The following is a 12,977-nucleotide window of genomic DNA, read 5'->3' on the forward strand; positions in this document are numbered from 1 at the left end:
GCTATGCTAAACTTTACTACTTCCTACGTCGTGGACATGTTGTCATCTCTTTCCATTGCATTTTAGTATTTTAAATACATTAATCTAATTGCCAACAACATTTTCCACACTCCGCACTGCTAGCATTTACTAATTCTTTAACCATTTCCTATGTCTTGGACATCTTTCCATCCCATCTCATAGCATTTCAGTATTTCAATTTCAGATACAGAAATCGAACTGTTACAATTGGTTTCCAGTTCCCAGGCTCCACAGTGCTCGCCTTTACTACTTCCTTCACCTCTTCCTACGACGCGGACCTGTTTCCCTCCCTTCCCATTGCATTTTAAGATTGCAGATACCTTAATCTAATCCTTATAAACAGTTCCCACACTCAGGACTGCTCGCCTTGACTACTTCCTTTACCACTTCCTACGTTTCGGACCTGTTTTCCTCCCTTCCCATGGAATTTTTAAAATTGTAGTTACCTTAATCTAATCGTCGTTAACAGTTCCCACACTCGGGACTACTCGCCTTTACTACTTCCTTCACCACTTCCTACGCCGCGGACCTGTTTCCCTCCCTTCCCATAGCATTTTAGGATATTAGACACCTTAATCTAATCGTCATTAACAGTTCCCACACTCCGGACTACTCGCCTTTACTACTTACCTCACCACTTCCTACGCCGCGGACCTGTTTCCCTCCCTTCCCATAGCATTTAAGAGTTGTAGATACCTTAATCTAATCGTCATAAACAGTTCCCACACTCCGGACTACTCACCTCTACTACTTCCTTGACCACTTCCTACGTCGCGGACCCGTTTCCCTCCCTTCCTATAGCATTTTAAGATTATAGATATCTTAATCTAATTGTCATAAACAGTTCCCACACTCCGGGTCGCTCACCTTTACTGCTTCCTTCACGACTTCCTACGTCGCGGACCTGTTTCCCTCCCTTCCCATAGCATTTTAGGATTGTAGATACCTTAATCTAATCGTCATAAACAGTTCCCATACTCCGGACTACTCACCTTTACTACTTCCTTCGTCATTTCCTACGTCGCGGACCTGTTTCCCTCCCTTCCCATAGCATTTTACGATTGTTAGATACCTTAATCTAATCGTCATAAACAGTTCCCACACTCTAGGCCGCTCACCTTTACTGCTTCCTTCACGACTTCCTACGTCGCGGACCTGTTTCCCTCCCTTCCCATAGCATTTTAGGATAACAGATACCTCTAATCGTCATAAACAGTTACCACACTCCGGACTGATATTTACCACAAAACTAATAGCAATAACAACAATTAAAAGAAATAATCTGCTTGGAATAATTCAGTAAGGCCGACAGAAATTATGCGAATCGGTGTATTGTTAATCAACGCTTAATGGTATTAATCGGACTCCTTTTTATTTTGTACTGTCTTTTGTAAATAGGCCATATGTGCATGTGCAAGCTGAGGTGCCCGTGGGTACAGAATGTCAAGTCGCATACGCCACGATTTTTTGTTTACATCTACGTTGTTATCTCGTAACCATCATGGCAACTCATAAGACTCATGTTAAACATTGCAAATTTTATGTCAGTCTTAAATTGTACAGGTATCATCAAATTGAAATTTGTTTGTTTCGAAACATCAAAAATATTTGTTGAAATACCCCTGGTAAGTTTGGATTCAATATGTTCAGCCGTTATTGAGTTAATTGATTACATAGTTTGCATAAGGTCCGATCTCAAAGAGCTTCGCTCGCTCCGCTCAATAATCTTTGCTTAATAGTAACGACTAACTGATGTTTTCCTCTTGTACTGTATTTGTAATTTGCTAGTATACTGTGGGTAGTTGGCTTATTATGAACAAATGCTACAACTTCAAGCGGTGGGGCACACGGAAGATTTCTCAGGTGCCGTTTGACGTCACTAACTGCTGCGTCTGAAGAAACAGACAATTTTATAATTTTCTATTATTAAATTAAACTGTCATAACCTAACCAAACTAACCAAACGTGCTGATAATGGAAAAATCGAATAAAGGTTTACCAATCTAAAAATAGTTTTGTTCATAATTTAAAATTATAATTGCCTAAAATTCAATTTTATAATTTGTTAATTATAAAATTAAACTGTCATAACCTAACCAAACCAACCAAACTTGCTGATATGAAAAAAATGTTGGTAAAAAGTTAGTGCCACCGGCGGGATTCGTACCCGGAACAATCTGATTATCAGCCCACAACGCTATCCATTGCACCACCAAGGCCGCTGGCTCAAATCCGTATCGTTGCGGTATTGGTGTTCCCTCAAAGTGACGTCAGCAGTTAGTGACGTCAAGCGGCACCTGAGAAATCTTCCGTGTGCCGTTTCGCAACTTCAAGTCTTTTGTTTACTTTATCCTTATTGTTATTTAATTCATCCAACATGGTTTAGCAACCCATATGACTAATGTTAAAAAATGTGATTTTCAGTTTCATTTTTCTAGGTAATAAGATTTTTGTTGGCACTTCTAACTGCAGTAAACTCGTTTTTAGGCCAGGAATAAACTATTTGCAACATTTGAAGAAAATCGTCGGAGCCGTTTTCGAGATCTTGGTGCAAGCATACATACAAGCAAAAATTGCTCGTATTATAGTATAGGATAGGATAGGATAGATTTAGGCTATATTAGATTAAGAAATTTTATTGTATTTTTATTTATTTATATTTAAGTTTGTCAGGTTAAGTGTAAGAGAGGGCCGGCCCATGTGGCCCTAACTTTGCCTGGTTAAATAAAGATTTTTTTCATTTTTCATTTCATTTCAAACCTAGGTACCTACTCATTAAAATTAAAGTTATTTAAAAAGGAAATAAATCTGACGATTATCAGGGAATATTTTAATAGAAATCCAGCCAGGTAAATGGAAATTTTTTTAGGCAGCAGGTTTGCTGCGGCAAGGGTATTATCTGTGGTTATACAGTACTGCATGCTATCTACAAAGCAACATTTTGGAAACTATGTACCTACAATCTATAATATAATACGATGATTTCTATAAACAGACTTATTATGTACACGACTAATTGTTATCATAGATCAAACATAGTCCCTTATTTTCATCAACCAAATTCTATGTCTGGAAAGGGGTTAAGATTCCGGGGGTAAAATGCCGTGGGTAAAAATTCGGCCCACACTCTAGGTTTTAAAAAATAGACAGGATCAGAAATTTTAACATGTGTTTTTCAAGGTCCATTTACTTCCGAGCAGTAGGATTTGCTCCTAAGTAAAAGGTAATCGTTATTAATACGGTTTGTTTGAAGGATATGCTTTTACTTTTACCTTTTACTAGAAGCAAATGCTTATGCTCCATACCTTTTCCTTTTGAGAATATCCTTCTTTTTATTAATACGGCTCATTAAGTTTTACACTGTAACATAATTACATAGGTTACTAAGCAAAAATTTCAACTTTTAAGGTGGTGTGAATAATCTTTCAACGTGTTTTTTATGCAAATCTATTAAGACCAATCTCAAATTGATATGTATTTTTCTTAGGTAGTTATTTAAGTTATTTTTTTACATTTATTAAAAATTAAAACAATTGTATTTGTATAAAACCTTATATTACATATTAAAATGAAGTACTTAAACTAAAGCTATTTTTCTACAATTTCCGTAGTATCTCTCTTTACAATTTCATCATCACAATAATTAATCTCAGACGACTCATTAACAATTATATTATTCTTAGCAACTTGTCCATCTTTACTGTTTTTGTCCAAGTTGGTGTTCAAGCAGGATTCCCCTTTACAAACCTAAAACCTTGCATATTGCAGAACAGACAACACCAATCTTAAAGCACGAACAATGTGGTGCAAAAACACCTTTCATACATACTGACGTTTGCAAATTGTATCTTTTCCTCAAACTTATTTTCAATCAATACAAGAACGGTTATCTTTCGTGGTTATGACGACCAGGACAGCACTAAGACATCAGAGCAGCATTGTCGGTACAAGCATTTTTGTCCTGAACAATGGGAACGAGGTTTATGGGGTAAAAATTGGGTTTTCTTATTTACTTTACCTTCAAAACACAAAGTTTCCCAATTTTTCTCTAGAACATTTTAAATAGTTTAAAAACAAATAATTTGTTATATTAACGTATTTTTGTATGGTTATTAGTTACGGATATAAATACTAAAATTTTGGGGACTCATCGGATCTTCATTTATAATATTATTAGTAACTCACAGGTGAAATTTCATGAATGGACAAATTTTGTTGTTTATAAAACCCTATTTTACCTGTACTAAAATGGAGGACAAAATAAATACCTAAAAAAAATGTTGTCAACTTTTTTACGACTTACTAAATCTCTCCTTAAGACTTGTAGACTTTCTTAGCCGGTAACTTAGATCTTTAAAAATACATTATCGAATGAATATGCACATTATTTTCAAGGTTATACTTCAGTAAGTTAGCTTCTTTCTTTATTGATTTTGAATTTAGCCAGTTGAAGTAAAAGAGCCATAAGAGCCAAAATGTTATAAAGAGTTTTGTGATTTTGGGTGATCGCCTATGTTTTTGCCACTAATGTACACTTGGCCTATTTTATTTGTGAAAACTATTTTAATTAAATTGTATTCCATTCATACACTTTTGTTTCTTTGGTACTCATAAACGAGCCGAGCTAACACTTTATCAAACTAACTTTCACCAGAGCAAAATTAATTGGTATATTAATCAAACTAATATACCATAGGTAGAGCAATTGCTGCCTTTTCTCGAGTTTTTCAAAGAATTAGGCCCGTACAGGCAATATATTTGTTCATTAAGTAAGTAGGCCTATTATTACAAGTTCCAATGGGCGGAAAAGCAATATTGTTTGGAGGAGATTTCAACCAGGTGTTGCCTGTTGTTCCAAGCAAAAAAGTATTAAATAATAGCCTAGCATGCACGGTAGTAAAGGGAGCATCCAAGGGAGCATCCATATAACAGTAAAACCTAGAGGTAGTTTCCGTTTCTTAAAACTAACTAAAAATATGCATGTCGAAGATGCTGATGAAAAGTAATTTTGTGATTGGTTTCGATAACTGGGTAATGGAACCCTAACGAGTCGCAAAATAGTTAGTAATCAGGCATTGATTAGGCTCTTTTTGATAGATCTAGAACATGTAAAGTCAATCGCACCTTTAGGAGGAATACCACCTCATAAACTTACACTAGGCTAATAATAGTTTTTTAGTTGATCAGACACAAATCTAAGTTTGGTCAATGTGACGCCTTTAATTTACACTAGTTTTGTTAAAACTTTACAAAAGGAGCATAAACTTAGAAATAATAACTGTTTCTGGGTGCTAATTTAGCAGTTTAGACCAAGAACTAAGCTTATCTCAACACATCTTTATTTGCCTTTTCATATTTGACCTAGACAATATGAAATATTTCAATCAGCGAAGCCTTTTTATCATCACTAACCAAAAGACCAAAGCCACCTTAGTAAACCAATATTTATTCACACACATGTTTGCTGCCTTTAACAAAGTTAAAACTATGGAGTATTCAAATTAATGATTAAAAATAACATCAACAAAAGCAAACATACAAACAACAAACTGTTTTTTACACAAAAGATATGTTGTTCTGGGATATCATATCTATCCTGACACATAGATAATTTGATTCTGTGTGAATGATTTGTAGAGAATGAAATTAAATGGAGATTATAAGAGGGAGAAAAAAATGAACACACTTTTGGGATAGGAGAACAAGCACTGTTTTATTTACTTTTTGATACACAACATGTGTTAGCAATAGAGAATAATTTAATTTGATTAAGAACACATGTTAGTTGCAAGGAAAAGAGATGTACATTAAATAAAACATAGAGTGTTAAATAATATGAATGGTTAAAGTTTACTGAACATACCGGGGGCCTTGAATCCCCAGTGGATTCAACAAAAACAGTTCACGAATCCACAGTTGGCAGGGGAAACACTTTGTGGGCAGATCTTCTGAGGTTGCCACTTGATGTTTTTAAGTCTATCACTCGCACAACCCCATCAGCCCCTGGATGAACTGCTGTAATTCGAGCGAGAGGCCACGAGAGAGGTGGTGAGTCCATATGTACCAGAACAAGGTCACCCACTTCAAGATTTTTTGATTTCCGAGTCCACTTGGTACGTTGTTGCAAGTTGTTTAAGTATTCTAGGTGCCATCTATGCCATATGCGTTGATGAAATGCTTGAACTAGCTGCCATTGCTTGAGACGGTTTTCAGGAACTGTCAGGAGATTAGGTTCAGGTACTGCTGTGAGGGGTGCACCAATCAGGAAGTGTCCGGGAGTCAGTGCTGCGAGATCCGAAGGATCATTTGAAAGAGGTGTCAGTGGTCGGGAATTGAGCATTGCTTCGATTTGGGTCAACAATGTGATGAATTCAATGAGTGTTAAGACTGAGTTTCCCATTACTCGACGGAGATGATGTTTCACATTCTTTACAGACGATTCCCACAATCCTCCTTGATGCGGAGCGGCTGGTGGATTAAAATGAAAATTGATGCCTTTAAGTGAAGAGAATCGTTGAATCTTCCGTTTGGAGTCTTGACAATAAAGAGATTTTTCAACAATCTTGCGTAGGGTAGAGTCAGCACCAATGAAGTTGGACCCACAATCCGAGTAAATGTCGGAAGAATGTCCTCTGCGAGATACAAATCGAGTCATTGCAGCAATGAAAGATTCAGTCGTTAGGTCTGTTACTACTTCCAAATGTACAGCTTTCGTGACGAGGCAGATGAAAGTACAAAAGTATGACTTTATGTGTCTCACTGCCTTGAGGTTGAATATTTTTACAGTAAAAGGTCCTGCATAATCTATGCCGGTGTGGAGGAAAGGTCGAGCAGGAGTTACACGAGACTGAGGGAGATCAGCCATGAGAGGACACACATTTCTAGGTTTGACTTTGAAACATCTGACACATTTATGGATACGAGAGCGTATGGCACAACGGGCAGACAGTATCCAAACATGTTTGTAAAGTAATGCTTGAGTAAGCTGAGGGCCTGAATGAAGATTGTAGATATGGTAGTGGTCAATGAGGAGATTTACCACATGATGCTTTTTTGGCAGAATAATGGGATGTCGAGCATCTTCAGGAAGTGATGTCTGAGAAAGACGTCCTCCAACACGCAATAATCCAAATGAGTCAATGAAAGGTGAAAGACGTTGTAAACGAGTGGAGCAAAATGATTTCCGTTTGAGGCAGTTGATTTCTTCTGTGAATACTTCTTTTTGTACAAGTTTAAAAATGTGATATTTTGTGTCTTTCAGTTCCTGTGTTGAGATGAAACCTTGGCGTTTTTCAGAACCTTTACAGTTGTGTATGAAACGAAGGACGTAAGCAAAAATCCTAAGAAGTCGTTCCCATGAAGAATATTTAATGAGAAGATTGGTCAGCGTAGATTCAGTGGTAGTTGACACAAGTACAGTTAGAGGAGTGTGTTTTACTTCATCTAATGTTGAGATATCTGTAGGTGAAAAAGTTACATCAGGCCAGTTTGAAGGGGGAAGAGAAAGCCAAGAAGGCCCTGACCACCAAAGGGGGTGAGACACAAGCTCAGTGGCTAGAATACCTCTTGAAGCACAATCAGCAGGGTTTTCCTTGCTAGGGATGTAACGCCAACAGTGATAGGGGACAAGTTCTTGTGTTTGGGCGACTCTGTTAGCCACGAATGTTTTCAGCCTGTAAGATGGAGTTTGAAGCCATGTCAAGGTTACTGAAGAATCACACCACAAATAACATTGGTTGAGTGAAATTAAGGGTTTGAATGAAGAACAACAGAAGTTTACGAGTTGAGCTAATAAGTGGGCAGCGCAGAGTTCTAATCGTGGAAGAGTCACCTTCTTGAGAGGGGCGACTCTAGTTTTAGATAAAACCATACGTGTAGTCACTTCTCCGTTGGGTTGGGAACATCGTACATAGACAACAGCTGAAAACCCACGTTCAGAGGCGTCTGAGAAGCCGTGAGGTTCAACACTAGAATTTGGAGAGATTTTCAATGCTCTAGGGATCTGAATGTCTGCAAGTGCTGGTATCGCTGAGATAAAGTTACTCCAAATTGCACTAAGTTCTGGAGTGAGAGGTTCATCCCATTGTAGACCGGTCGTCCAGAGAAGTTGAATAAAACATTTCGCTGTCATAGTACATGGGCTAAGAAATCCACAAGGATCGTATATTTTAGCGACTAGACTGAGAACGTGACGTTTAGTTAGTGTTTTTGGCGGTAGGTTGAGATGAAATGAAATTGTCCGAGTCTGGAGACCAGTGTAGGCCAAGAATTGAGAAATGGGGATCAGGTGTATTTTCAAGAAAGACTGGAGAGTCTTTATGAGTGTCTGGAAGAGACTGAAGAAGCTCGGGAGAATTTGAAGTCCATTTTCGAAGTTCAAAGTGTCCACGGTTGAGTAGTTGAATGAGTTGATTTTGAAGGTTCTTTGCTTCATCTACCGTGTCTGCTCCAGTTACAATGTCGTCTACGTAAGTCTGAGTGCGCAAGACATTTGCTGCTTCAGGGAAGTCTTTACCTTCGTCTTCAGCTAACTGGTGGAGGGTACGAATCGCTAAGTAGGGTGAGCTATTTACTCCAAAAGTCACTCGAGTGAGTTTGTATGTGGATATATCTTCAGAGGGATTGTCACGCCACAAGACGAGTTGGAACAGTTGATCGGAAGGTTTGATTAAGATTTGAAGATACATTTGGCGAATATCGCAAGTGAAAACGATATTGTGTATTCTGAAATGCAGCAGTATATCACAAATGTTGGTCTGTAATTTAGGGCCGGTCATGAGAGAATCATTGAGGGAAATTCCAGAGCTGGTTTTGCAGCTTGCATCATAAACGATTCGGAGTTTAGTTGAGGTACTGGATGGTTTCACAACTGCATGGTGTGGCAAGAAATAGTGAGGAGAGTTGATATCTAGATGAGGTAGTTTTACCATATGACCTTGAGAGATGTGTTCATTTATATTGTCAGAGTAAGCTTTATACAAATCAGGAGAGAGTGTAAAACGTCGTTCAAGTGAGTGAAAACGTCGTTCTGCGATGAGTTTGGAAGATCCTAAAGGTGGATGATTTTCTTTAAATGGTAGCTGAACTAAGTAACGGCCATTTTCGTCCCTAGAGTGGGTAGCTTTAAACAGATCTTCACACTGTTGCTCTTCAACCGATATCTTTGAGGGTACAGATAATTCCTCTAATTTCCAAAATTTCTGTAGAGAGTTATGCAATTCGTTGTCAACCGTTGAGAGCAGAGAGATGGATGGAGTGTTGGCAGGCTGGGAATCGGTTGAACAAGGTGCATTCCCCATAACAACAAAGCCAAAGTGAGTTCCCATCATGTTAGGCATGTTAGGGCCGAGAGAATAGTTTTCATTCGTTAAAAGAAGAGGGAAGAGAGAAGCTCCGATCAGCATGTCAATGGGCCCTGATAAGTGGAAGCTGGGATCAGCAAGGGGGTAAGGTTTTACTTTCAATAGAACTCTTTGTGATATTTGAGATCTAGGGAGATTGACAGATATTTTATCAAGTATGTGCACTTCATGGTTGGATGCAACTAATTTTCCTGCCAGTGTGTTAACAGTGAGGTTCACAATACCCTTTGTGAGAGTTGGAGATTGAGAAAGACCAACTACTTGTAAGTTGGATTTGAAACGAGGTGCATTCAGTAGTTGAGCAGCTTTTTCACTAATAAAATCACACATGCTGCCACTATCAATCAATGCTCTGAACACATGAGAAACGTTATTTTGAGCAGTAACTTTAACCAGTGTTGTGCCTAAAATTACAGTTTTAGGGATTTGATTAGCAGGACTGGCTTCCTGTGAGCAAAGAGATACGGTAGGTTTTTCATTCGAAACATGAGTGGTTGATGGTTGTGATGATGTAGAACCTTGAGATGTCTTGTCATGTTCAAAATGAAGTAAGGTGTGATGACGTTTGTGGCATTTGAAGCAAGATGCTTTAGACTTACATGTTTTAACATCATGTTTTCCGAGGCAAGAGACACATCTGTTGTTATCCTTTACGGTTTTAAAACGTTCATTTGAAGAAAGAGAGAGAAAGCTAGGACAAGCATAAACCTTGTGGCCAGTTGATGAGCAGACAAAGCAGGGAAATGAGAAAGGATTTTTTGAGTTGTCTTGATTTGATGGAGTTGGAGTAGAGACCATTGTAACTTTCTGAGCTTGAATGAAAGAGGGCTTGGATGTGAAAGATTTGGGTTTAAAATTTGAATTGTGGTTGTTCGTACTTTGAGCAAACTTGGTATGTAACACAGCGTCTTCCATTTGGTTACACTCTTGATTAAGAAACTTGACTATTTCGACTACTTCTGGTAGAGAATGTGTTTCGCATTTTATATTAATTCTAAAAGCCTCTAGTTGTTTTAGAAGGTCATTGTCTAGTTTTCGTAAGAGTATGGTGGACAACAGAGGGTTAGAGTTAGAAGTAATGTCACAGTCAAGAGCTTTAAGTGCTTCTGTGTGTTCATAAAACAAGTTGAGGAACGTTCTGAGACATTTGTTTGAGGTAGAGGAAATGTCCGGTAGGTCGATCAGTTTGTTTAGGTGAAGTGTAGTTAACCTTCGGGTGTTGTGGTATCTGTCTCTGAGGAGCTGGTAGGCAATTGAGTAATTGGCTGAAGTGATACTGAAAGCTTTTACGAGATTTAGTGGTTCATTTTTGAGCACGCTGAGAAGATATTGAAATTTAGTGACGTTTGAAATGCTTTCATTCAGATGGATGCTAGTGTCAAATAAGTTGATGAAACTTACCCACTGTAGAGGAGAACCATCAAACGTGATGAGGTCTAGTTTTGGGAGTCTTACGTGAGCAGATGATGAAGCTGAGATGTCACTAATTCTTGTTGAATCTTTACTTTCTTCTGGAACATCTTGCGGCTGCTGTTGGAGAAGGGCTTCAATCCGAGACTTGGCTTCGACGAATAGCAGTCGCAGTTTGTCTTCAGTGTCACTTACTGCATCCAAATCTAATTCTTCTGATATATGTTCCAAGGCTCTTTCCAGGTAATTTTCATAGGCTTCATGTTTCTTTTCTAACTGGTTCGAGAAGTTGTTTAAAGTTCTGATTTGTATCACTGACAAGATTGAGGGGAAAAGTGTTTCAAGCTCTTGTACAGATTTGAGAATCTTTTCAAAAGAATTTTGTATGAGAAGGGTTGATTTGTTGAAGTTTGAGAGTGAAATTGATCTGGTAGCCATATTGGACAAAACAGATGGAGTGAAACTTTACTAAGAATTAGATAGAGTTTGTGACACTATGAGAGTGGGGAGAAACATAAAGAGATTGAATGATAAAATAAAGATATTTCGATAGCTTGAAAGTGTTCTGAAAATTGAATCCAAAGACTGAAATTCAAAATCCAGGCTCGATTAGGACCAATGAATGATTTGTAGAGAATGAAATTAAATGGAGATTATAAGAGGGAGAAAAAAATGAACACACTTTTGGGATAGGAGAACAAGCACTGTTTTATTTACTTTTTGATACACAACATGTGTTAGCAATAGAGAATAATTTAATTTGATTAAGAACACATGTTAGTTGCAAGGAAAAGAGATGTACATTAAATAAAACATAGAGTGTTAAATAATATGAATGGTTAAAGTTTACTGAACACTGTGTTTGTTTAAATATTACAATAATTTGTTTTACACTTGAGCTTTTTAGGGACTTACGTCCCTACAAGCCACTAGTCTATATATTAATTACGTAAGCCGATTCTTTGCGTCAAAATTGTGGGCGACTGGGAAGTCGTAGAACGACGGAAAAGGGCTCAAATTAAAGGTCTCTATCCCGTGACGACGGGAAAAATAGTAAAACTCCCAAAATTTTAACACAAAACTAGATATAACGTAAAAAGTTCTCCATAAGAATAGCATCAGAAGCCATTAGTAGAGGTAATAGGAGAATATGACCCCACTTTCGGCGTTTTTGGGCCCAGAACTTTTAAATTTTTTTTGCGAAAAAACACCCAAAATAGGTATAATATGATGGTTTTACCCCACTTTTGGCGTTTTAGAGGCTATATGGGGGCATTTTTTGGTTAAAAATGTTATTAATACTGAAAATCACACCTGGAAAATGGTGAGCTTTTTTTGGCCACTTTTTTTAAAGACCCGGCTCTCGGCACGCGAACTCGGGTGCGCTCCCGACCCATAGGCACACTTCTGATCCCCAGCGATGACAAACTAAAAGTCTTATGAAAAAATGTTTGAAACAAAAATTGAGGAACATCTAATCATCTATACTTCTTCCACTGAAAGTTTTTCTCTGATTGAAAAATAAAAAAATCCTCGCTTACTCACTTTTTCATGTTTACTCAAAGTAACCTTTTTATATTTTCCATAATTAATAATTACACACTGGCACAAATTAAATTATATTTATATTGTATTAAATAGTAGTTCATGTAGAATTTTAATATATAAATTTCATGCTATAAATATTTTTATTAGAAGCTAGACAAACATGTAAGGGATAGGAGGCGCATCACTTTGAACATCGTCACGCCCCCGACAGTGCCGTGCTCGCAACCCATCGCAACACCTAGAGTTTGAAACTATTATATAACACATTTACATACAAAAGAAACTGGTAAATGGTTTTGAATTTTTTTAACTTTTTATGCTGTATTATTATGTTGAAGGCCATTTTGGTTGCTGGAATTTTAGCCGTTTTGTTGTATATCAAGCCTTTTTGAGATAAAAGCATTTTTAAACAATAAAGCAGACCTTTATTTATTAATGCTGATATTATATTACAATGCATTGGCATACAAATGAAAATGGTTTGATTTATTTGTACTCATATAAAATAATATAATTCTTTTGAGTTATTGGGACCTCTGGTGATTAAATCACAAAATTAGAACATTTATAATGGACTTTTAAAATAATGGAATCAAGTATAGACTTATAACATTTTTATGATAACTGTTTGATTTA

The 12,977-nt window shown here is 37.3% G+C and overlaps 2 protein-coding genes across 2 annotated transcripts; both read right to left on the reverse strand.

The window, feature by feature from the left end:
• Positions 1-5,923: 5,923 nt before the first annotated feature.
• Positions 5,924-8,152, reverse strand: LOC128994509 (uncharacterized). The gene has a single exon (XM_054419118.1). It carries the CDS (start codon positions 8,150-8,152, stop codon positions 5,924-5,926), a length of 2,229 nt encoding a protein of 742 aa, XP_054275093.1.
• Positions 8,153-8,216: 64 nt separating this feature from the next.
• Positions 8,217-11,231, reverse strand: LOC128994516 (uncharacterized). Its single transcript, XM_054419130.1, has one exon. The coding sequence runs from the start codon at positions 11,229-11,231 to the stop codon at positions 8,217-8,219; it is 3,015 nt and encodes a 1,004-aa protein (XP_054275105.1).
• Positions 11,232-12,977: the final 1,746 nt, after the last annotated feature.

The sequence above is a fragment of the Macrosteles quadrilineatus genome, unplaced genomic scaffold (assembly GCF_028750875.1).
Source record: "Macrosteles quadrilineatus isolate MER2022 unplaced genomic scaffold, UCM_ALF_1.0 Scaffold_1__1_contigs__length_201487025, whole genome shotgun sequence".
Classification (NCBI taxonomy): domain Eukaryota; kingdom Metazoa; phylum Arthropoda; class Insecta; order Hemiptera; family Cicadellidae; genus Macrosteles; species Macrosteles quadrilineatus.